Source organism: Scomber japonicus, chromosome 3 (assembly GCF_027409825.1).
Source record: "Scomber japonicus isolate fScoJap1 chromosome 3, fScoJap1.pri, whole genome shotgun sequence".
NCBI lineage: Eukaryota > Metazoa > Chordata > Actinopteri > Scombriformes > Scombridae > Scomber > Scomber japonicus.
This window is the reverse complement of record NC_070580.1, coordinates 12,080,801-12,106,918: the sequence shown is the minus strand read 5'-3', so window position 1 is coordinate 12,106,918 and position 26,118 is coordinate 12,080,801. Positions and strand designations below refer to the sequence as shown.

Here is a 26,118-nt window from a genome sequence, read left to right as displayed (position 1 = left end):
TTCAATCCACATGTGTGATGGTATCTGATTCGAGCTGCTGCACAAAACCTGAAAGGTTAGGTGTAGCTACACCTTTGCTCAGTGAGTTTTACAAGTCAAATATAGTCCATTGTTATATGTTATGCATGCTTCACTGAGCAGAACGACTTCACAACTTCACTTTAATACCTACATTTAACATATTATATCATATCACTGTCACATTATAAACTGAATAATCAATGGTACATCTAATCCTCCCCAAATATGAACATATTCAGCACACATTACTCACTTATGATCACACATAACCTACAGTTTCACACCACAGCCTGTGTCTTGAACAAAAAATATTTACTTATAATGAGATAGATTCATTACAGGTGGTACACAGTAATAGGCTAAAAATGACTTCAGCGAACTTGATAACAATGTGACTCTCTTGCTCTGGTATCATTGTATGGTGATTACTTAAATGTATGGTGGCTGTATGATGATCCTGTGATATATGTAATATCAAACCTGCCTTTATAACTACTTCTGTTTTGTTCAAAAGACATCTATGACACATGCAGCTGCGAGTGTTATTTAAAAAGATTTTTTTAACGTACCTGTACAGGTTATTTACTATCCTCTTCAGGGAAGCAACCTCCGCCAGTTTGGATGCTTGGTTTGGTTGTATAACGATGTACGATGGATCCGTCCTCAAATTCAAAACTCAAGATGACATAAATATGCTCGTACACAGGTCCTACTCGTACCGAGGAAGAGCTAGGGAGTGTAAACTTGTTGGTTTCAGATTCAACTTTTACTCTCAGTATGAGTGAGCGGTGTGTCTAGCAGCTGCGCTCCTGCTGGCTCCTCCCATCCCCAGCAGCACTCCAATTAACCCACTCTGTGATGGTTCAGACACCTTACTGGCCTGGGTGATGCTATACATTGATGCAGGGTATATTCAACCGCTGATTTCTTACTATGTACTGCTTGTTGTTTTCTTACTGTGTAATTAGCATGTTTCATCCAATCGACAAGCCACCAACACTATTTTTTAATAATGATGCTGAAACCTGCAGCTACAGTTAGTGTTTAGACAAGAGGCCCAGTGTGTGTGCTGGTGTGCGTTATGTTGGTCTACTGAGACATGATGGTACTCAGGGAAACTAATCCTATTATTCCTTATTCCAAAATATATGTAATCTATATAAGAGGACAGTAAAGTAATAATAATATTATTATAATACTGGGACTACAGTGAGGTAGTCTATAAATGAATACTTTTAAAACAAAAGCAGACATCAACATAATAAAATGAGCTAGAGATAAGGAGTCGGTTTTATTACTTGTCATTTATTAATATATAATCTTGAAACTGTGCGGCAGCAGTAAACCTGCACTGTTACAGCCATATATTGGCTTTGCACAACGGCCATTAGTTAAGGCATGATTAGTGGAAGCAGAAGAGGTAATGCTGGATTGCTTAAGCAAAGCTGGATTTCATAAAATACAATGAACCTTTATGATTAGACAGCTAGCAGGACAGATTCACACAACAGTGTTTCTGTTATCAGTATGAGAATATTCAAAGTAAAATGCTATGGACACTGGAAGATTAATGTTCATACATTAAGATTCCTTCACACTGACAACGACATATTATTTTAATACAACTGACAGCAGTAAACTCATTTACACATTTCTCTTGGGAATGCCTTTCGCAACATGAAAGTGTATAGACGTAAAGGGACACAATGATTCCTTTAGTTATTGGTCATTATGTGAAGGAATAACAGGAATGTGGTTAACTCATATCAAGACAGGATGACTGCGAACAAGAGAATACATTCTACGGCAGGTCTTGAGGAAATTCCAGTTTTCAAAGTCAATTTGTATTGTTGATTTTTAAGAACTGAGCTCATAGCAATAAAAAAACAAAGACAGCATTTTTCATCCTCAGGGAAGCTGTTACAGTAAAACTAATCATTTACAGTATGTTGTTATTAGGTTAGCGATGGTGTTGATGCTGCTTCCATCTCAAACTGTTTTATCCAAATTAAAAATTATAAAAAAAACCTAGCCAGCTAAAATACAGCCTTAATTTATCTCTGTTGTGATACCTACTCCCATCACAAATATGTGAATTACATCAAAGAGAACCCGGTATCAAGAAATGCATAGCTTTGATAATCATATGTAGACACTGAAATGACTACTGCATCGTCTACAGCCGTTATTAGCACCAGGCCAGTCGGTGTTCAGGGTGATGCTTATTTTTTGTTGTCTCAGGAGGTCAGCCGGTGGCAGCAGAGGGCTCAGTATGTGAGAGGGCTCAGGATGAAGAGGCGATCCTCTTCCTTCCTGATCCACTTCAGCAGTTTGTTGACAGCAGAGACGGCCAACGCCTTGGTCCCGAGAGGACTGAAGCAGAGGTAGAGCTCAAAGCCACTTGTCACCTGCAGAAAGAAGGTACAAGGAGACAAGGATGTGATGAGTGTTACAGTATTTAGTGACTGCTTTGTCTCAATTTGCATAATATTTGATGTGCAAGACTCTAAATGCAAAGAGACAAACTAAGTTGCTGGATGCTTCTTACCTTTAAACACAAAATGCACATACAAAGACCAAACTGCATGCACTTAAATGTATTAAATGTACACAGCAGGAGTGTAAATGTAATGTTATCTGTTCTCCAACACTACAGCATTACTATACTATAAATATACATGTGATTTAACTACATTATGTCTAATTACTGTCTTGAATAAAAACCTTTGCAACAGAAAGTTCCACATCAAAGTTTTCCATTCTCTCTCTACATCATTTCAGGTACTGACTTCAACATAAATTGAAGAAAAAAAATATATCATTACTATTTGAACAGGAAAAGAGGAAATGACCACTGCAGACTGTCTGACTGGATGAGAAGTGATGTTTTCATTTGGTGTGCCATGTCAGATTTCTGAGGCCAAAAATAGGTGTGCAGTATTTTAAAAATTCAAACTCTGTTGTGAGAATTTGAGCCAAAGGATTCATAAAATATTTAAAAGACTTTCATGTAGAACAAAGTGTCTCATCTCACAGTGCCAAGCTTACCCATGCCAGCAGGTTCTCAGATTCACTACAGCGGTAGAAGGAGCGGAGAGGTCTGGTTGGATGGTGCAGGCAGCTGTGAAGGTCCTGGTACAAACCCATCAGCCTTTCCTGCTCTTCATCAGACTGGTACATCTCAGGAAACTCCGGACTGGAGGAAGAAAAATAAGAGTGTGTGCTGAAGATTTGTACCCAGAAGCTAAAAGAAATAGTGTAACACAATGCTTATAAGACATATCAGAAGACATCCTCCTCACCTGGTGTACAGCCCCGAGCTCTTTGACTTATACAGGAAGTGTCTGAGCTCCGGGATGCCGACCTGCGCCACAGAGTAGCTCGGACATTTAAGCGCATCTTTCAGGGCCTGGTAGGCAGTGCGCTTACTCAGCCTCTCTAGAAACCTTTGCTTGCAGTCGGACATGTTAAAAAAGTCCTCTCTGTCAGTTGATACCAGGATGAGGCAGAGCTCGGACGCGGGCTCCAGGTAAGAAATGTGAGCGTGGAAGAATCCTGCAGTGTTGAACTTTGGCAGACAGATCGGCGTCCAGCCTTCGCCCTCTCGAAAGGACGAGGAGGAGCCCACGAGGTTGAAGACCAAGTGTAAGTCTATGTGGTGCAGGAACTGGTCCTTTTTCCTCACCAGAGTAACCAGGCGGTCTCCTGCCAGCAGAATGGAGAACACCAAGCTTTTGGATTTGGCGGCCTGCAGGCTCGATGAAACCACATCCCTGGAGGAGCTGGGCAGAGGCAGGCAGGTGACGGCGCTGAGCAGCAGGCCGGGGTCGCGGTCCAAGCGGTGCAGCAGGTTGTCGGTGAGATACTCGGAGCCGGCCAGGAGACGTCGCAGGTCGTAATTCTGCTTGTGCTGGAAGATGTGGTTGAGTTGAGTGAGGGTGAGCAGGCTGACGATCTGGTAGTAGATGTACTGGAGCTCTCGCAGCAGCTCCTTGTCTGACTGACAGGTGCGGGACACGCCCACCAGGACCAGCGGACTCTTGGTGAGGAAAACCACCTTACATCCATCTAACACAGAAAATCATCACAGAGTTGGCATGGATTCAACATATTTCCTTTCTAACACAATTCATAAAAACGTTTGTCTTTACTTGCAAGTGAATTCTGACCTGCGTGGATGGAGCGGATGATGTTCTTCTCGGCCTCGACGACGGACACGAGGGCCATCATCACACCCATGGTACTGGACAGAGCCTCCTCGGTACCATAGCGGGTGTAGATGGGCTTTCCTGCCTCGCTCAGCACAAACACGTGTTTTCTGTGGCTCCTCCACGCCTCGCTGGACACATCCTCCTCCTTCGTCCTGGCCTCTGATGAAACGTCATTGCTGTGCTGCTCCTCCAACGCTTTGAGCTCATCCGCGCACTCTCCCGATTTGTCCAGTTCAGTCTCCCTCCGAGCTTCTTCCTCAGCTTCAGCCGTCAGATCCTCAAAGGACTGCGCGTGCACAAACATAGCACTCTTCTGGCCAGCACCTACATCAACAAGAGAGAGTAATGATCACATATTGTTTTTTATGAAGTCTCAATAACTATTTGATTCAGCTGTTTAATCATTCTTTTTGTGTAAACAGGCATAGAAGAATTACTTATAGCTCTAACTTTTCAGAGGAGCTCCAGTAAAAGGAAATTAAGAACCTCTTGTTGCAGCTTATTTAATTTAGACAAAATATGAGGCGAATAGGGGAAGCCGGATAATGAGTCATCAACCTAACACTGCAAAAATGCAACGTTTATCTCCAGGCTAAGTAGAGTAAATCTAGAGTTACATCAGAGGTTGGATTTGTTCAAGCTGGATGCAGACATGCTTTCACTGTGACATACTCACATATCTTTTTTTCAGATCTGAGCCAGGACACGGTCGGTATTATGAGAACCAGAGTTTTTTTTTTTATGTTTTTTTAGACACTGAATCTTCCACAAGTTATGATGCATTCACTGGTGCTCATTGTCAATTCGTAAAGTCAAAAATTGCACTCAACCATCCAACAAAGTGAAAAGTAGTGGGCCTCCTCCTCCTGTAAGTGTAATGTTAGTAAGTCACGCAGATAACAAAAGACACTGTCATCATATGTTTAACATTTCTAAACACAAACAGGATGTGCATACTCATACTGTCTTCTTCTTTCTCACACACACAAACACACTGATGTCAAATGGAGAACTTCTTAAACATTTGATTCACAAGTTAAAAACAAGCTCATCTGGTTTTGTGCTTAGCAACAGCTGGTCAGTAAGGAAGTCAACTCATGGGATAATGTTCACCCGTGAGGGAAGGTACATATATGTAATACTCTCTTTTTTTAGCACAGTACAATTATGTATCCATTAAAAATCTAAATTACTAGAGATGGATTTTCTGTGTGTATTGTGCAAACAGAAAAAAGTGTGGTTGATTCAAGTAGCAATGTTTGCATCGTTGCTGGTTGTACAATGAGGAAATAAAAAGTGTTGCAGCAGAGTTATTACATAAGATTCAACAATGCTTTGTGATCCTGTGAGGGATGAGCCAAGACACTAAAAGGACATTCATTTATTCATTGTATTCATCACTGATCTAGACCTCAAGACTTCCAGACAGATATATTTATTGTCTAGTAGCACATAACTTATCCATGTGACTGGTACTGTTTTAACCTGGCTTTGTTTTTATGTTTTTTTCCCCACCATATCATACATGTTGGCATGTGGTGACTATTGCAGTTTCCCCTTTGAGAAAAAATAAAGTATATATAATAAAAATCTAAAGTCTAATTGCTGGGATTTACTTTACTGTTGTGACTAAAGGCATCATCTCAGAGTGTTAAGCGCCTGTTTGTGAGAGATCATGATGTGAGTATATTTGAGAGAGAGATGATCATTGTGCAGTGTTTCAGATTTCTATGATTTCTATAAAATGCTGTAGGTCTGACAGTCTGAAGAAAGTGTTGGGTGAATGTGATCCAGCCTCACCTGGTTCAGTTCCTTCCACCAAGCCCGGTGTGGGGCTGTCCGCCCTCTCAGTGCGAAGGCGGTCCACTGGAGCCAGAGTACCATTCTCCCAGGATGCAGCAGCCCTCTGGCCTTCTCCATCCATCACTGCTACTGAAGGCAGGGACACAAACCTTGTAGGACAAACAGAGAGAGCTATGAGACCAAAGGTCAACAGTTTTGTGACACCATGACTGAAGATCAAGCTGCTTATGATGTACTATTATTATGACATGGCTAGAAGCACGTGAGTCATTATGATTTTATGGTCTGACTTTTATACTTTCTACATTTTCCAAACTTTTGAGCTACAGTTTCACTCCTGTGTTACTATGGTGTGAAAAGAGAAAAAACTTATCTCAGAGTAAAACATTTATCATTCGTTTTTTCCACGGTTGTGTTTTATAGAAGTCATATGTTTTCGTGTTTCACAGCTGTCAGTGGAGCGAGGTCTGTGCTGATGCAGAACTTCAAAGGTTACTTTGACTGCTCAGTATAGCAGATAATAAACAGTGAGTTAGCTCAGGCTAGCTCGGTTTGGGTTCGCTGCCTTCATCCTTCCTGATAAATCTCTTTCTTCACTCGTTCTAAGTTATTGCCAGATGTTTACCTTTCATGTCCGGAGCTGCCTGCATCTGATCGTTGTGCTCCACAACCCGCTTGTCACAGTTACAGTAGCTGGCTAACTAGCAGAGCAGAGATCAGATTACACAGACTTCTCTTCTTCTGCTTCTTCTTCTTGCTAGTCAACGTGCCCTGGAAAGTTGCGGAAGTAGGAATTGTGGGATATGAAGTTTTCCTCTGCTCTGGAGTACTAAAAATGCCTAATTTAATAAGAATAAAATAAAATGAAAAGACATTGAAGCATTAACTGAACATGTGTGAAATCGTCTGATTACTCAACGTTGCATTGGGTCATTTGTGCTGTTATTTATTTAATCTTGATGGTGCCTGTGTAAACTCGTGGCTGGGCACAAAATGTAATGAAAAGGCAATGTGTGATGATAAATGTGTTATTAAATTGTAGCCTATTTGAAATAAAATCTATGTTCCCACTTTTGAATAACTTAATGCATTGAAATAAGTTGTGAGCGTAGACTGTATAAAAGACAAGTCGTGAGGCAAATTCATATTCAATAAAGATGGATGTGGAGTTACATTTAGTACGCTTTCTATTAATATTACCATTAGTTAGTAATAGCAGTATCAGAGGTATTAAAGAAATGTAGCCGCGTATACGAGGAGGCCTTGAACGCACCGTGTGTTTGAACCATTGACTGAGCGTAAAGCGAGGTCACATGTCGTGCCAAAAAAAGTTATCCGCGGCAGCGCGCGCAGTCTGTTAAAGGTGTATCACCCAGTTTATATACGTTTACAGCTGCTTTTAGCCGATCAAACAGTCATGACATGCAAATCCCATAGGCAAATGCACACAACTTTATGTCCGTGGTAACAGCAAATGAAACAACCTTTCAGTTCAGTTACAAGAAGCATTAAAGTCTCACAGAAATACTTTTCCTATTGTCATGGACATAAAGTTATGTGTATTTGATCGTTATGACAGTTGGATCCAGATAAAGCAGCTGTAGTCGACTATACAAACTGGGTGATAACATACAGTCAACAGATACAGCCTCAGCCATGGATGTACATCCAAGGCTTTAATAGGCTGCGCGCGTTCCCCCGGACGGTTTTGGTGGACGATCACGGGCCCTAGACACACAGTCTTTGAACGCACAACGGGCCCTTGAACGCACCGTGTGTTTGAACATACAGCGGGGAAACAGCTGCAATGGAGTAACAGTATTAAACACTATTGTGTTTGTGTTAGCAAACCGAGTGCTGCCTGTTAGAGTCAGTGTTAGAATCCGTTAAAATGACACAGTCACACTTAAACGGAAAAGACTGATGGAAGGATGTTAGATTTTGCGCTGTAACTTAAAGTCGTTATTTGGTAAGTATGGCGACTGTTTACAAGGAAGCTAACGTCAGCCAAAGCTAACTAGCGTTTCGTTAGCTCATGTTATGTCACAGCATTAGCTAAACTACACAAAAAAGAGAAAGCTATATACACGAACATAGGTGCTCTGAGAGAGCAACACAGTGTGCACGTTGAGAAGTTTAGTTAATACTCTTTCTGTATGGTTAACAGGGTGGTTTTTGTGGCACAAACATGCCTATCCGAGCATATTGCACAATATGCTCCGACTTCTTCGATCACTCCAGAGATGTTGCTGCCATCCACTGCGGACACACTTTCCACTATGAATGGTAACATGTTAGAGGAGGTCAACAGTACCACTCAGATTTCTGTCACGTTTTAAATGGCTAATTGTTCCTTTTCTCCTCTCCTACTGTCAGTCTTCTTCAGTGGTTTCAGACAGCCCCCACAAAGACATGTCCACAGTGTAGGAAACAGGTACAGTATACATATACACGTTCAACTTCTGCATAGGCTGGACCAACCTGATAAACAGAGGAATAAACTGAGGTACTGGTCTTCTCTGTGTGTAGGTCAGCACTAGACACATTATCAGCAAGCTGTACTTTGACATTGCTGCAGAAGAAGAGGGCACAACAGACCCAGAAAGCTTACAGGTACAAAACTTACAGCATCTACATAATATTTTAGATTCAAGCTTATTACTGGAACAATCAAGATCTTGTGTCTCACTGTGTTTCTCTCGTCCTTAGAATGAGCTCGATCGAATGAAGGCTCTTTTAAGCTCTAAAGGTAAGACTTGTAACTCTGTTGTGAGACGATGTTGCTTGATCGTGAAACACACACAGCATAACTTCTTTGTCTATGTAATCGATTGGTAGAGAGAGACTGGCGAGACAAACAGAAGGTGGTAGACAGTTTGAAGGACACTGTGGACAAGCAGAAGAGAGACCTGGACAGTGTACGGAAAGGCATTGCTGAGAAGGAGATGTTCTGTTCTGCTCTTAGAGTAAGCCGTCTGTTCCTCATCATTTAAACACATGTTTCTGTGCTGATCCAACTCTCCTATTGTCTCTGAGAGGGTCTGATGCATTTAATACTCATTTGTTTCATTTGATCTCTTACAGAAACAAATGACATACCTGGAAACACAACATAATGATGTTCAGGCTGCCAAAGAGGAAGCCCGCAGACTCAGGAACAAAATGAAAACCTATGAAAGGTATCCACAGTCAAACAAGTATTGTCATATTTACACTTCTAACTAGGGCCACATTTTAATCATCACAATTATGCTGCATATACTGGTAAGAAAATGTGTTTTAGATAGTACTTAATATACTTTTAGGACAACTGTAGCTCAGCCATTTAGCCTAGTTTGACAATATTGTTATTAATATCACCCAGTTTTACTTTTCACTGTGTTTTCTTGAATCCTAAATGTGGACTAACACTGTGTGCTTGGCTCCAGCCTGGATGTGTTGTTACAGGGCCAGAGAGCAGAGGTGGAATCCATGATCATGGATATGGGTGTCAGTCAGGCTGCTGTGGAGCAGCTCTCCATCTACTGCATCTCTCTCAAAAAGTGAGGATCACAAGTCTTGTTGGCCTTTTTAATAACACATCACTTTCAAGCTACATCAGTCCTCATTCATTACATTTTCTGTTATCTCCCCTTCTTTTTTAGAGAGTATGATAATTTAAAAGGAACCCTAAAGTCTTCAAATGACATGTGTGAGAAGCTGAAGAGAGAAGTGCTCACCACAAACAACAAGGTAGTTTTCTTTTAAAAAGTGGTCATAATAAAGTATACATTAACAACCAATTCATGACTGCTTTTTTGTACCTTTTTAGTTCCATAAAGCCACAATGGAGGTGAATCAAACTAAAGAGGATATGAAGTCTCTGCAGAATGATCTGTGCCACGCAGACAAAGAGATCTCCGTAAGGCAAAGCCAAGAAATTTGCTTATAGTTTATATATCGAAGAACTCCATCTTTGTGATGCATGTATGTGTATCTGCCCACAGAGTCTGAAGAAGAAGGTGGAGTTTCTTCAGAAGACTCTGAGCACGCCGACACGGACAAATGAAGCCCTGAGTCGGCTCGTCTTTGAGAGGTCAGCCGCTGGACCATTCTTGTAACACTTTTGTAAATCTTTTATGAAAGTATAAGCCATGTTGGATTTACTGATGAGGTTTCTCTGCCCTCCTCTCAGCCCGGCTCCAATGGAACTAAAAAAGCCTCACCTCCACCATCCTGCAGACAGCGAGGACATTGACCTCAACATTACCTATGACATCACCACCCCAGATAATGTGGTTAGAAGACCGACGCAGGTCCCATCTAAGAAGATGCGTCTTGACCCTCCTGCGTAAGTTTTGTGTGGCTCATTGTGTGTGTGTGTGTGTTTCCATGTTTATCTGTTGTAAAGTGGCTATGGTAGCTCAGATGGCTGAAGACAGTTGTGTGTTCAGATCTGCTGATGACAAATAACGTCTTTGTATATTAATTAATTAAATAGAAAACACAGTAAAAATTGTATTTAAAATGCTTCATTTTTCAGGTCATCTGTGTCCAAACAAAAAGAGAAAACTTCATCTTTAAGCAAGGTAAGTTCTTTAATCAGTATCAACAAAATCCATTTCCAAATCTGGTGTACATGTCATGACGTTATTTTTATTTATTTATTTGTAACCTCAGGCTCAAGATGAAGATGGATCCATGGATCCGTTTTTGAGGAACTCCCTCCTCTTCAGAAAGAAGACTTTTGGTAGCATGTTGGACCCTCACAGGAAGCCTGGAGCTGTATGTACAACAAAACCATCTGCTGCATTTTATGTTTCATGTTTTGATATGTGATCTGTACTTTGTAGCGGTTTGATGAATGATAATGTTTTCTATTTTCAGGTAAGAACTGGTTATGATGGATTAGGAGGACGTACTAAATTCATCCAACCTGTATCCTTTTTTCTGTCATGTGGATGATGTGACTTTCTAATCTAATCATTGATAATAGAGCTTTTTTTTTTCTTTTTTTTAAACCAGTTTTGGGGTTGAATATCTGTCTTGGCTGCATCAGGACTTATATTTTGTGGAATATTGACCCATATAAATTTCCAAGTCATAGTGCAGTATCATAGCACTGTAAATAAGCTTGGGGATAGTCAAACCTGGCATTCAACAATAATTAAAGCTTCACTAATCAATATTTTTTCTAAACAAATTATATGAAAGGTGTTGCTCGTATTAATGAACCACCTCCAACTTTTCAGGGTGTGTTTTTTTTTTAGATTTTAGTTTTGCGTTTTAGCCTGCAGCTTTGCTCTCATCAACCCTGGCCACAGCAGGCAGCAACAAGCTGGTGAACACTGTGAAGCATCTAGTCACTAGAGTTCAAAATCAGAGCTACATGAGAGTTTATGTTGGACTTTTTCTACCAGGAGGTAACCAGGCAACTCCAAGGAGTGTTAATATGTCTGCTGGATGTGTGAATACACTAGTTTTTCATAACTTTTAAAGGTGATGAGATGTCAGTGTTTTGTTCCACTGGCATCAAGTGGCAAAATCAATTAATACAGCTTAAAATAAAAATGCAATAATTTACTCTATTAGTTTTGAACAATTCTTGGTGTCAGAGAAAAGTCATGCAAAATGATAAAATGATCATGACAGGTAAAACCTAAACTGCTTAAATTCCTTAACCAAGCACTCTACCTCAGTCTCCTTTAGCAGAGATTCGCCCACTGATGAAAGCTAAAAGGAAAAAGGTGACCAGGCCTCCACCCAAGATTTCAACTTGCCTGACTTTGGACAGCTTCCTCGAGTAAATGCTGACGAGTTCCTCTCCGGGAGTCGAGGAAGGTCAGGATGTTTCTACCGCTCTGGCACAGAGAACCAGCCTGGCAGCGGCTCTGCCATTCAGCGCCAAACAGAAACATCTGATCGAACTGCATTTAGAGGCAGTAACTGAACTCCCACCACCTGACAACAGATGCCGAGTTTTTCTTGACATCACCAAACTTGCTGTACATTTCATATTTGTGTTTATGTGAACTTCTATGTGTGGAGACTGTGTTTAGACCCTCAAGCAGTTTTTTCTTGCTGAGATAGTATTGTAGTTATGTGTGTGAGACAAACTTGATAAGTGAGTGCTCTATTATGTTGATGCATTTTGCAGTAAAAGCTGTTTGACTCAATACTTCGAAAAATAATCTGTTATTTTTCACACTAATGCCTACATGTGGAAATACTGGAGACATTTTTTTTAGTCTTAATGGTACTACCAGATGTATACCGACTCCAAATAATAAACAATATTTTTTTATTAAGGTTTGTGTGGGGTCTACACAACATTCCCTCTGAACTGTGCTTTTATTCACTAACATGTCACTGAGGTGGGCTATCCTGCAGAGGGCAGCACAAACAGTGTTTTTCTCACATCAGGATATGACTTTCCTGCATAGTGAGGAAATATGCACTGCAAATGGTAACTGCTGGATCCAATTGTATTGAAAATGATGTGCCAGTATAGAAGGAAACCCCAGCCCCAGCCCCCCCCCCCAAAAAAAATGAAAGCCTTCAGTCAGCCTGAGTTGTACATTGAGATCAAGTAGCAAAAGTTAGACTAAATAATATACTGCTAAATAGGAGAGTGTTAATTGAGCTGTGTGAAATGATGTCATGTTTGCAGATGATCACGTGAAGCTCTCTGACAAGGTTTCCATGCATGACCCTTACAGCATCCTGTGTGTGATGTTTGGCATGTCGCCATTCAGACTGGCCTCCAAATAGATCGCTTGATATTTTAACAATTTGGGGAAATGCCAAACATTGTTTCACACCGTGGAGAAAGTACCAGGTAGAACTTAAATATCCTGTTCATAATTACTTGTATCCTGTTCACACACCTAAACGAACAGTCACCACACTCAAAACCATTTCTTACCATCATGATTGCCTACATCATACTAATATTACGCTTAGATGCATCATTAGTGATTTGGATATTGATGATTTTCTTTGAGTGATCATGATTATGTGATTAATTATGTCATCCCAGGGGAATCTTTCAAAATTAGTAACAGGACATGGTGTATTTTTTAAAAGCGACTTCCTTCCAGTGCAATCAGAAGAAGAAAAGTTCAGAGTCACTACACCCCTTACAAACAATATTTCAAGACATTCATGTACATACAAAACAAACAATCCATGCAGTGCTTGTGGAGCCAGTAAACAATATGTTTCATTGACCCCGAGGGATTCCACATACATGTACATCTTCCTGTAGGGCAAAGGTCGCCATTTAAACTCAACTCTTTTTTTTTTTCTTTTTTTTTTTCCTTAAACAGCTTTTCCCAGGGAGAATTATACTAACAATACCTCCATGTCAAGTTGAGGTGTATATGTATATGTTATTAGGAAAAAAAGAAAAAAACTTCAGTGTTGCTAACAGTCCGTTCAGTATGGCTCAACATCCTCCCAGTATCATCCTTGTGTAAAAAGTAATATTTTTTTCCTCGATCATCGTTTTCTGTGTTCTTTTTGTGCTTCATTCCACGTTCCATAGCTCTGAGTTCTCTAAATAGGTGTAAAAAGAAACAACATCCAGAAACATCTCTGCTGGTTTCTCCATCCATGTTTCTTACTTCAAGGGGAGAAGACAAACAAACAATCCAGCCAAAACTAAGTGCTGATTTTTTTTTGTTCTCACTCATCAGTCATGTCAGTGTGGGAGCCTGTGACATTAGGTGATAAATACATGAACCCAGTTTCATCATTGTGCATCTTCGTTTGCTTCACTGTGATCTGTCCGGCACAATCTTGGACTCTCCGTTCTGTTTATCGTTGGACTTCTGGGACACGGTGGTCGCCGCCGGCGCGGCTTTTACGCTGCGCTTTCTCTTCTGGACGTTCTGCTCAGGGTGGAAGATGATGACATAGACTTTGGGGATGTAGAGCATGCCCAGGGATACGGTGGCACTCAGGCTCATGGACACTGTCAGGGTGGTGGTCTGGATAAACATCTGGAAAAGAAACAAGACAGGTGAGAGAGATCTCTACACACACACCCACCTATGGTTCCAAGTCCTGAGAAAATTGATTGATTTCTGCACACATACTTCTGGGTATCATTCATGATCCATCCATGTGTTGTCAATAATTCATATCATTACGCAAGATAAGACAGTATATGGGATCTCACTGGTTGTCACAATGCACTCTTTAAAGTTTTCATTCCAAAGCACAAGAGGTGGTGTTTTTCCCCTGATGAATGATTTATGACCTGGTATATGTAGTGAGGAAAGGAGGCTCTATTTATGGGTTTTGACCCCCGCTGCTTGCCATTGCTCTTCCTCTATCGCAAATCCAAAGGTAATAATGAGAAGTGACCTCTCTTGAGATCTGCCTCTAATAAATTATAAACTCATTATTCAAAGAGACTGTACATGCCATGAATAAATCAACCCATATGTGCCATAAATAAGATATACAGTATTTGTGTCATAAATAAGTCATATTATAAGGTACACTACCCAGTATATATCAGCGGCAGAAGCAGCAGCAGCAGCAGCACATCCTGATATCTCCATACAGTTTCTTTAACATCTTTGTCTGCTTTTTATTGGTCCCTCTCACTGACCTCTCCATGTCTGTGAAAGGAGCTGTGGTGATTTATGAGCAAAGTGGATTGTATGTAAGGCTTATGACCCGAGGCGTGTGGAGAGAGACAGTGAATGGTTCTTCCATATGCAAATACAGACATGAAGCAGGTGGTAGAAGGTACGTCTTCTCGCCCACACGTGGTCCTGCACATGACGACGGCATAACAGCCGCTATTTTCTTGAGCCAGACAATAGTTGGCCTCTATATTTAGATATTTTTTTCTGAGTGATGATTAATTGAATGGGATGGATGAATTGGTCTAGGAGGAGTCCCTACCGTCCCTTAGCTCATCTGACCTCCTTTTCTCTCCCCCCCATTTTTTAAATTCATTTCATTTCCATTCGGAGGAGGTGAAAAGACTTTGAAAGCACCGCAGGCTTTAATTGTTTCAGCCTGACTGATTCATAATACTGCTCTCTATTAGTCAAAGCATATCTCTGTTTTTCAAATACTCACCCAACAGTCTCGTACTTTGTAACAGCAGAAATAGCCCACAAGCTAAATTAAACTCTGCCTTTCAGTACAGTGGAGGCAGGATGTCCTGTGAGTACAGCAGGAAGCAAATTTGGTATGACAGGCAACAAACTCAGATTTCACTTTAAACATCTGAGGGATTGTGTTACTCTCTTACTATCATTGTGTGTAGTATTATGTGTTGCATCATTTTGATTCACTTCACTCATACTAGCATGAACATTAATATATATTATGTATATTAAATATGCTTAAATTATATAAATATGTAATGATATTTAATGTGACATAAAATGAGGGACAACTTACCAACTTTACAAACTAATTTATTAACCAATCCATTATTTGATCATATTAATAATGACTTGATAATTAACTGGAGAGTAAATGCAGGGATTAACAAAAGACTGGGAGGCAGAGTTAATTTCTGTCAGAATTAATTAAATTGGACGCGTGGTAACCCCGCCAACACATTCAGGTGAGGTGGGCTCTTCTTTTTTTTACAACTATTCTGAGAAGAGAAAATAATCCATCAATTAAACACTGAATGAAATAATAATTGCAGATGTAGCAATCTGTTTTTGAAACTGCTTTAATTATTCATTCATTTCCATAGCAATTTATGAATGAATTATTAATTATGGATCTTTTATTTTCATCTATTCTTTCATGGATTTATTTATTAATTAAATGTAAATCTTTTTCACTTTTTATTACCAGATAAGAAGTTTGACACTTACAGTAGTATTGAGATATTTTCATTAAGTAAAAGTAAATAAACTACACTAAAAAACTTCTCCATTACATGTAGTCTTGCATTTATAATAAGCTGTAGAAGCAAAACGTACTTAAATCATCACAAATAAAGTCCTCATGTTATATTATATTACTGGATTATTATTATTATTGATTTATTAATGTGTAAGTAGCATTCTAATGTTTAAACTGGTTGAGGTGGATTAGTAAGTAATATGCTGCTGCAGCTCAGTCTGTAAATACATCATATTGTAGAATTTGCCCTTTTTTTGTATTCAGAAATTATTTTTAGAACGTCCTTCTGAAATGTAGTGGAGGAGAGGTATAAAACAGTATAGCATATAAAGTGCTCAACTAAAATACCCTGAAAATTCCACTGAAGTACAGTGCTTGAGTTAAAACACTATATAATTGTTGAAAGATTCAGTTTTTCCATTTGTAAAATCTTGTATCCATTTTTCATTGTTCAAAATGTAAATATCGGTTTATGAGCATTTTCAAACTCCTTGAATTACAGGCAAAGTGAATTTCCCACCTTCTCGGTAGACTGTGCGGTGCCAAAAAAGATGGGTACGAAGGCAAGCCAGACGATGCAGGTGGTGTACATAGTGAAGCCAATGGGCTTGGCCTCGTTGAAGGTCTCAGGAACTCCTCTGCTCTTGATGGCGTACACCGTGCAGGTGACCATCAGGACGATACTGTAGCTCAGACACAACATGAGCGACAGGTCAGACATGTCACACTTGAGGACCCCACGGGCAAACTCTGGGTTTGGAGGCTTCTGCTCCTCGTAGTCAATGATGGTGTGAGGGGGCATCACACCAAACCAGATGAACACCCCAAGTAACTGTCGAGAAAGGAGCATTCGTTAGAGTGCTACAAAGGATCTGACTGTTCTCCATAGAAGAAGCACACACAAGCTTACCTGCACTGAAATGAGTATGAAGGTGATAATCAGCTGAGAGGTGGGGCTGATGAATTTCGGGGGTGTTACCGACTTCTGGCCCTGCTCAAAGATGCGGTAGATCCGGTTCGTCTTTGTGAGCATGGCAGAGTAGCTGATAGCCATGCCGAGGCCCAGCAGCAGCCTGCGGAAAGCGCAAACAGCGGTACTGGGCTCTGCAATCATGAGGAATGTGATGAGGTAGATGAGGAAGATGCCCGTCAGCAACACATAACTGAGCTCTCTGCCAGATGCCCGAACAATGGGCGTGTCGTTGAAGCGGATGAAGGTGATAATGACCCCACTGGTGGCCAGGATTCCTAGGATTGCCAAAAAGACAGGGATGACGGCCCAGGGAGAGCTCCACTCCAGCTTGATGATGGGTGTTGGCCGGCAACCTGTACGGTTCTCTGTTGGTCTCATGTCGAAGGGGCACATGTCACAGGAGAACTCATCCAGCAGGTACTGGTAACCATCACAGAGCTCGCAGTGCCAGCAGACTGGAACGCCTTTTACCATCTTCTTCTTCTCACCCATCTCACAGGGGAAACTGCACACTGACTCAGGGATCTTACGATCACCGCCTGACCACTGCATCTCCTCCGACTGGGATGGATTTACAAAGACATACAAATATTTGTAATACTGCACATGAAGTATATAAAGCACCAGAAGTACAAGAAGAGAAGGAACACGATACATAAATGAATTTAGAGGAATAATGCAACATGTTGGGAAATAAACATATTCATTTTCTTGCTGAGCATTAGATGAGAAGACTCTCATGTCTGTACACCAATGCCGATGTCTGTAGCTCTATGGCCAGAAGCGGCTTAACTTATCTTAGCTTAACATAAAAACTGTAAACAGAAGGAAACAGCTAGACTGTCTCTTGCCAGCTCCAGGAAGTTACTGTACCCAGTAAGGAAATAGTGTTTTCACTTCAATAAAAGACATGTAATATAACATATTAATAAGCTTTAGAGGTACAAGTGGGCAAATGTTGCTCCCTATGGGGAGGGTCAGGCAAGCTGTCTCTCCCTGTTTCCAGTCCTTATGCTAAGCTAAGTTAACTGGGTGGTGGCTCTAGCTACATACATGTACGGTATTTAGCCTATAGACATGACAGTTTTATCAGTCTTCCCATCTAACTCTTGGCAAGAAAATAAATAAGCGTATTTCTCAAAATGTCAAACTTTAGAGTTCAAGTTGACCAAAAGCAATATTTACATTGAGTCGTAGATGGTTTGTCCATTGGCCAATATTCCTGTAGCCAGGGTTGCTGACATTCGACAATTGATACTGGAAGATGTCATAACGACCAGGGGCGTCTCCGTTCTCATTGAACATCACTCCTGTTCCTGCACTGCCTGTTTGATGGAGACAGAGTTTTAATGACCTGTGCACTGTCAAAAAAGCGAAGAAGTGAGTCATAGGGGACGAGGAATACAAATTCACTAAGCTGGAGACATGCACCTCCATGGAAGAAAACACCCACACACAGCTGAATACAGCTTGTGTTTGCTTTCTTCGGTCTTGTGCAATCATGGGAAAGCTGAGTGCAGGATGCTCTTTAGTGAAGGCTCTCCTCCACGCGTACAGTCTTTCAGTGCACTCTGCTCTGTTTCCCTAACGTGATTGAATGTTCCTCTCAGGTCCCTGCAGGCGCTCAATCAGAAAAATCTTCCATAGAAGCCAAGGTCATCCAGCAAGAGCAAAGCAGTAAATAGGGTGCTTTCATAGAAGACCTTTTTTTTTCTTTTTTCCAAACTGATTTTTTTATGAAAGACAGGGATGAAAAGCAGGAGCATTGTGTATAGGGAAGAGGAGGCAGCCCTAGGGAGGAGATGTGCTTTGAAGAAATGTCCTGTGTTCTGTAGCTAGGCACATTAGCAGAAACATCTCAAGGCTTCCGTCATCAAGATGACCTCTCTTCTACAATTTTTTTTTTTTTTTTTTTTTTTTTTGTTCTTCTCTTTAAATCTGCTGCAGCGCCAATGACCAGTAGTAGAAAAGCAACGTTTTCTCCAACATAAATCTGCCATCGTTCAAGGTTTTTCCTCCAGAACAATTCAGAGTTATCACACATTATGAGTAAAGAAAAACAGATTAAATGTTGAAAAGCTCACCGTTGAAGTTGACAGAGCGGATGTACTGGAGGAGCATCCGTCCTTCCACAGGGTCCATCTTTTCACAGACACCCATGTAGCCAGGACACAGGTCCAGGTGCATGCTATGCAAGGCGTGGGCCATGGCATAAACAGCATCAATCACAAACTGAACTTTGCCCTCTTGTTCATACTGAGAATCTCGACTGATTCTTTCTTCACCTGGTAGACAACAGAAAAAAAGTGTCACGTGAGATGAATGATGAACAGATGAACCTGCTCAGAGAACATGCATCGCCTATGACATTATCATACTTACTTGTACATTTTCTTCTACCAAGTTCATATTTGATACCAGGGCGAGTCAGTTTGCACTTGAAGTCATCCTCCCAAAATTCTGCAAACCAGATGTTTCTTCTGTTGTTTTCCAGAGATCTCGAAGTAAAGTACTGGTCAAATCCTGAACCACGTGACAAAATGGTTGAATTTAATATTTCATGAAATACAGTACTCTGATGCATATCATTGCAAAATAATATTGGGTTCTATCACACTGAATGATGGCTGTGTCTCAATTTTGTCATTTACTCCACACTAGCTCTTTGAAGCATCAGTGACAGGGCAGAAACATCACTATCAGACTTATCAATCATTCATTTCCTTTGTTTGTTGCTTTGGTTATTGGACTTATCCATCAACGTCAAGTAGATTTTCTATTGTATTATGTTGGTTAAGTGGAGTTATTTATTTTGATTCATTACATTTACCCTACCGTCAATAGAGGCTCTTTTGGGCAAGATGGTGACAGCACCCTCAGCCACCTCCTCCAGGTCCTGAATGGGGGAGCTCTTGGCCCCCCAGCTGTCAGAGCCAACAAACAGGAAGTGGCCTGTCAGGTTGGCCTTTTTGGCAGCCTGCAACACTCGCCTGGAAGGAGACAGATCACACTTCATCTCATCATTTCTAATTGAGTGTGCTTACCAAACAGGAAGTGTAGTCACATACAATTAAATATGAAACTGTGCTCTTTGCACATTTCATCATTGGTCAGATTTCCTTTTTTACTGATATGACGTGGAAGAGAGTTTGACTCACTTGATGTCGTCTTCATTAGCAAAGATGATGACCCCGCGAGCGTTTGATGTCTCCATAAGTCTCTTGATGACCTTCTCAAACTCCCCTGGTCTAGGTTCTCTGGGTATCTTTATGGACTGTGCAATAGACAGCCCTCCTGCATCACACACATAGAAACATATTGTCATTACTGTACTCTCTGATTTCCTCTGCTCTGTGCACTATATAATATATATACACAACTCAGCCAGTATTGAAATAATGCATCATGTCTCCACATAAATCAAATTTCGGGGGCAGTTAATCTAGTAGTCATTTAGACATTTGACTCAGAACCACAAATATCCAACTCATAGTGGCAAGGAGTTACCAAAATTATTAGGATCCAGCATCTGGGGACCTTGATTGATTGTACAGGATTTTGTGGTGACTTGTCTGTTTGAAATATTTGGCTGGAAAAGTGAAAATATTTGACCTGTTGTATTATAGAGAAATTCAGGGGATTACCAACTTTAGTAAGATTAATCATCCAGAGACCTTGTATGTCTATACATAATTTCATGCCTATCCAGCCAATAGTTAAGATATTTCAGTTCAGAAGCAAAGTGAAGAGACCGACTGAACCAACAGATCGTGCAGATCTGTTGCTGTCCCAGTAGAGGTGAGTTGGACAGCATTAATGATGTTTGATGTTACAGAATTTGAACTTTAGTAACAGCAACTGAGCTTTTAAACCAGCATGAGATGGTTTGTTTGCCCTGTTAGTCCTCGCGTATTAAAGGATTTTACTTTCCTTTATTGGTCTTTTAATGAGTGAGAACAACATGGCTTGGTAAATGAATAATCCCTCATTGTCACAGAAAATGAATTCAAATCACAGCCAGACACGCAACCTGTTTCTCTGGATATCTGTTGGAAGGCGTCAACACCGCTTTCTCCATAGTTGCCCTCAGAGGCAATCGTGGAAACGTAGTTCCAGCCCATGGCTTTGACGATGTCCACCATAGCCTGGGCCTGGTAGGAGTCAGGAGGCACCACACGGGAGAAGAACTCGTAGCGGCTATTGTCACTCAGCTCCGGGGCAGTGGAGGCATAGCTGATCTGGGGGATCTAAGACACACAGATGGGTCAGTGGTGACGAAAGGGTTAGGTCAAGTGGAAAACATGAGCAGCGCTGATTATTAGGCCAATATGAGAGTATGTAGGTAAAAAGAATGACAAGGACAGGCAATGAACCATGGCAGAGCATGATGCACCACTTACTCACAGACAAAAACCTTAAGAGTGTCTGGCGTTCCACGTTAATACTATGAGCTAACAAGTTCCAGGGCATTAATATCCCAAAATTGGACTATCAGAGAGAGTGTTCATCTCTTGAAGCCTGTGTTCTCAGTAATTCACAGAATTGAGGCAACTTAGCCATGCAACCTGCCCAGACCTGGTTTGGACTGTGGAAATGGACAACGTCACTGTGAAATACAGATGGTAGGAACCATAGCTGTAAAAGCATTTGTTTGGGGGGAAAATGGATGAGAAGATTAATTTACTGGTGTGCTACTTCTTTAATGACACAGTTTATGTCGACAGTCTCAACCCTGACCCTGCTAATGCTGGTACCCGTGCGTGGCTTAACATCAGGCCCTCTGGAGTGACGAGGAGAGAAAGGTAGACACAAGGGGTAGTGAAGGGAGAAGGAGAGAAGAGCGAGAGAACCATTTCACAGATTATCTGGAAGGATTATAGGGGTTTTAGTCAAATTACGTTAAGCACAGAGGGAGAGACAGAGATCAAGAGACTAGAAAAAGGTTAGCATTTCTCAGCTGTAAGCCATACAATATATTTAATTCTGATGGCTGCATGCAGCTTAAATTTGCCTCTCTCCGTTAACCCCGTCCAGCTCAAATTTACTGGTCTTCCTCCACAGACCATACCCTTAACCAGGAGTAAGTTCCACCTCTTTGTGACTGACAAGTCCACTAAGTGACATATGACATCCTTGACCACAGTGGTCTTTGTTATTGTCGGCCAATCAAATCAGTGTTTGCGTACAAATTTGTAATGAACAAGACATCATGTAATCCTTTCCAAATTAATCCCACAGAAAGCATCTGCACCAACTCAATCTCTAAAATCAATCAGCCCTATCACTGACATAAGGATCCCCTTACAGCACAGTCCTGCTGAGATCTTCTCACACATCAGTACATGATTTAAAAGTGTCCGTTATTATTCTAGGATCCATGCCAGAGAGATATAATTATGACTTAATGTTCCAATTAAACTTAAATAAACACTGGACAGAATACAGTGAGGGTATAAGATAAAGAAATTATGATAAGCAATTAATTTATATTATTTTTGAATGGTCTATTATGAGCACATGTTTATTCAAAGTATTAAATGAGCTTCCAGTCACATTATGAAATGTTCAGGAAAGCTAAATACCAGGTGACATTTTTGCACCTTGCAGCAAACTTGAAATATTGAGGATTTAGATGGTAACATCATAGTCTGCTGTTGCTATGACTTCAATGATGGAGTGTACTGAAATACTGCATTCTATTAATTAAAAGCTATTATTGTGAAGAGAGGTGCCACTAGTGATTATTTTCATTGTCAAATTTTGTTTTATTTTATTGATTTCTGTGTGTAAAAAATTGTCCATTACAATTTCTGAAGTGAAATCTTAAATTTGCTTAATTTGTCCAACTAATGGTCCAGGTCCCAAATATATTCAATTAACAATTGTCGAAAACAGAGAAAAGCAGCTTTATTAATGATCTGTTGATCGACTTACTAATTGTTTCAGCACAAATGTGGAATTTCATAAAAGTTTTGAGGAAAAAAAGATGCCAAAAAAATATTCAGTATGTGCTGTAATTGTTATTGAGTTATGATGTAAACCCCATACTGTCTTTTTTTATCTCTCGAGCTAGGCCAACAGTTTGTGCTCACATCTTGTGAAACCAAGCAACATGACAACAGTACATCTGGTAGATGCTGAAACATCTCCTGCTGTGGTAAAGAACAGATGTTCAATGCAGAGTATAGTATACGTCAGTCTAGAAGCATCCAGAGTCTGGAGAGCAGCACATATGGACAGCGGGAGGAAATACACCATTTAGCTAAATCTACTCCACACCGGCCAGGCTACAAGTTGCTGTTATCCTGGAGCCAATGTCATCCTGCTGCCCTGATGCTCTATTTTCAGCCCAGGGTCCTGAGCTGCTGAGAGGGGCTTAAAGGAGGTTGGGATCTATAATTCTGTAGTTAACATCTGCCCTGTATGCAAGCTGCCCCCCCCTTTGGCTGTCATCTCGCATCCCCATCATAAAGGATACTGCAACAAGTAGCATCCAGGAATTTTTTTTTTCTTTGTCTTTTTGTCTCAAAAATTGGCTAATTCAACCCAGCCTCAATATTTATTTTTAGATATTTCTAGATTTCGGGCAGGCTACGTGAGTATAGCAATGAGAATATGACATAATGTGGGATTTACACAGACTCAGTGTCCTATCATCACTATAAGCAGTGTAATCAATTATCAAAGGTCAATCATCAGTACAAAAACAACCTCCACTGCACTCTGAACACATAACACGGATTATCATGTGTGACAATAGATTCACAATCCACTGAAGCCAGCAATACAGAAATGACCTGTTCCAAAATGATATCAGGTGGAATATGTGCTGAATGTGTGTCTCTGTGTAGCAGCAGTACAATGATATGTGCAATATTAGGACCTGTTATTAAGTATCTCAATAAGATTATATTAAAAGTGATAAGTGTGAATACACTCAGAGACAGAATTTAATGATTTCCAAGATCCACATTATCATCTAAGAGGAGACTCATGAATAACACACATGTGGAACTTGATCTGTACAGTCTGAACCAGTTTAATCACTATATCAGCCTCAAAAGCAAAATTGTGTGTGTGTGCTCAGAGTTCCTTTTTCTGGGCAAAGCTGGTCATTGATATCACAAAAAGATGTTAAACATACAAAAAAGAGACATATTCCTAAGTGTTGCATCTATCTTGGCACAGCTCAGCTAACTCACAGTTTAAGATTGTTCTCTAACCTAATCATTTTTGGTGTGACTCCTTAAAATGAAGCAATGCTGCCCATGACCCCTGTCACGGGGAGTGTGTATTTTTTTTTTTGGGGGGGGGGGGGGTCCAAAGTTTTGACTGGTCTGTAGTGTGGACATGGGTGTGATTTTCCCATTTAAGATAAGATGAGATAAAATAAGAAGAAAACAGAAAAGATAAGGGAAAAGTCAGAAAAATAAAAATAATTTTGTATGACATGTTTTTTCTTTCTGATCCCTTTCATCATCCAAAGGCCCCCTTAAATGTATTTTGGAACCCATAGGGGGTCCAAAATCCCTGGTTTGGAACCACTTCCAACTCCTTTGTGGACAGATTAAAAGAGGAACAGATAATGGCTTTCACCTTGTTTCACCTCAGCTTACTTACTGAAAAGAGGATCTGTCCCTAATATGTTCACTTTTAAATAAAGAGAGTTAATAAACGAAAGCTCACCGCAAACAATCTGAGCACATTGGCCACCATGATGGACACAGAGCTACCAGATGCCCCAATCACCCCAACCACCCTCTCTGGTTTAGGGATGATTGGAGGTTCCCCATTCGAACAGCGCACGTCTGAGTTGTCCTTCTGGATCAGGGCCTGGACAAAGGTGAGCGACTGCTCCAGGGCGTAGGTGTCTCTGGAGCAGGTGTCCAGGATCCGGGCCCCCAGAGTGATGTTAGGCAGCAAGTCCGGGTCGCTGTTGATCTGGTCCAGGGCGTACAGCATGGCCTCCAGTCGATGGATCCCCTTTTCTCTCTTGATATCCCCGCAGGGCACCCCAGCAGGCCCCCGCGAGTGCACCGGGAACAGCCCACCCAATTTGATGTCGCCCTCGATTTTGATGGATTGCGGCTGGGCGCCCTGCTGGGCCCATGAGCCCGGACTGATGCCTGCCAGCAGCACCCACAGTAGCCCAAACCATATCCTGTATCTGGATGATGTACGGTCCCGGCAGCATTGATGGGATGAGCGGGCCTCTGATGTCATGATGATGACCAGCAGAGGTACTGATAGCACCAGGCCGCTCCCTCTACCTTTGACACCTGGGGACAGTGGGTGAGGGGGGCATTAGGTTCGATTATCATCTCAACATATATTTGCATCATTTCCAGTGGATCTGATGAACAAGAAAACTGTCAAACCGCTTGTGTCACTCAACCATCTGTATCTAGTCCCCAGTCCTCCCGTTAAGTTTCCACTTACTGTAAGAGCTTTAAAGTTGTATAAGCTTTACTACTACAGTGTTTGACCGCATGACATTATAATCTGTTTTTTTGTTTGTTTGGTATATCACATCAATAAAGCTTTATCAGAAATATTTACATCCAAAGTGCAATCTTTAATGTTGACATGACATTTTAAATTGTTACAAATTTCCCTTTAATTCTGCATAAAATATTGTGTATCATTGGAGAAATGTCATCTCGAGTAGAATTGTGTATATATAGAAGTTCATATTTACAAGTTTTTGTTCTTTTTCTTTTATCTTTTAAAGGGTTCCGTGGGTTTGAGTATTGTCTTTAGTTCTCAAATGCACAAGGCATCAGAGTTGAGGAAAAAAGAAAAGCAGGAATATCATATACTCTATATGATATATTATATTTTATTTCTATTATTTGTGTGCAATATTTTAAAGAAAACTTTGTTTAAATAGATTTTTTTCAGTGTGCACGATGGCACAGACTGAATATTTGAAGCTTTTATCATGCAGAGCTGAGAGCCCATGATGGAAAACACCATAAATTTTGCAAAACTGAAAACATCAACTGAACCATCGCAGCATTTCATGCTCCAAAAGCTGGAACAGGTTAATTATATCTGCATGATATCTGCAATGCAATGCAGATGTGGACAAAACACAAAATAATCTATTGCACTAAAGCAGAATCAGATCCAGTGACCTGTCAATTACAAGGGAGCACATATATTTTAAAGTTTCCTGGCAGAATTTTGTCTCTAATAAATATTTCAGTGTTAATGAACTAACTTGATTTTGTTAAAATCTTA

At 40.7% G+C, this 26,118-nt stretch overlaps 3 protein-coding genes across 3 annotated transcripts; 1 reads left to right on the top strand and 2 right to left on the bottom strand.

The window, feature by feature from the left end:
• Positions 1 to 1,312: 1,312 nt before the first annotated feature.
• On the bottom strand, positions 1,313 to 6,784 carry mon1a (MON1 secretory trafficking family member A). The gene is made up of 6 exons (XM_053316502.1): positions 6,661 to 6,784; positions 6,033 to 6,184; positions 4,191 to 4,556; positions 3,324 to 4,089; positions 3,070 to 3,217; positions 1,313 to 2,429 (listed from the first exon to the last, which is right to left on the bottom strand). Exons 2-6 carry the CDS (start codon positions 6,154 to 6,156, stop codon positions 2,289 to 2,291), a joined length of 1,545 nt encoding a protein of 514 aa, XP_053172477.1. The 5' UTR covers positions 6,157 to 6,184; positions 6,661 to 6,784; the 3' UTR covers positions 1,313 to 2,288.
• Positions 6,785 to 8,200: 1,416 nt separating this feature from the next.
• On the top strand, positions 8,201 to 12,024 carry traip (TRAF-interacting protein). Its single transcript, XM_053316507.1, has 15 exons — positions 8,201 to 8,321; positions 8,412 to 8,469; positions 8,565 to 8,648; positions 8,745 to 8,784; positions 8,874 to 9,001; positions 9,120 to 9,214; positions 9,464 to 9,577; positions 9,680 to 9,767; positions 9,847 to 9,936; positions 10,022 to 10,110; positions 10,210 to 10,365; positions 10,558 to 10,603; positions 10,695 to 10,799; positions 10,902 to 10,952; positions 11,714 to 12,024. The coding sequence occupies exons 1-15, from the start codon at positions 8,224 to 8,226 to the stop codon at positions 11,819 to 11,821; spliced, it is 1,350 nt and encodes a 449-aa protein (XP_053172482.1). The 5' UTR covers positions 8,201 to 8,223; the 3' UTR covers positions 11,822 to 12,024.
• Positions 12,025 to 13,789: 1,765 nt separating this feature from the next.
• On the bottom strand, positions 13,790 to 25,098 carry grm6b (glutamate receptor, metabotropic 6b). Its single transcript, XM_053316499.1, has 10 exons — positions 24,562 to 25,098; positions 20,906 to 21,122; positions 20,034 to 20,169; positions 19,711 to 19,865; positions 19,258 to 19,398; positions 18,960 to 19,160; positions 18,061 to 18,200; positions 16,813 to 17,436; positions 16,423 to 16,734; positions 13,790 to 14,017 (listed from the first exon to the last, which is right to left on the bottom strand). The coding sequence occupies exons 1-10, from the start codon at positions 25,096 to 25,098 to the stop codon at positions 13,790 to 13,792; spliced, it is 2,691 nt and encodes an 896-aa protein (XP_053172474.1).
• Between the last annotated feature and the right edge of the window lie 1,020 nt (positions 25,099 to 26,118).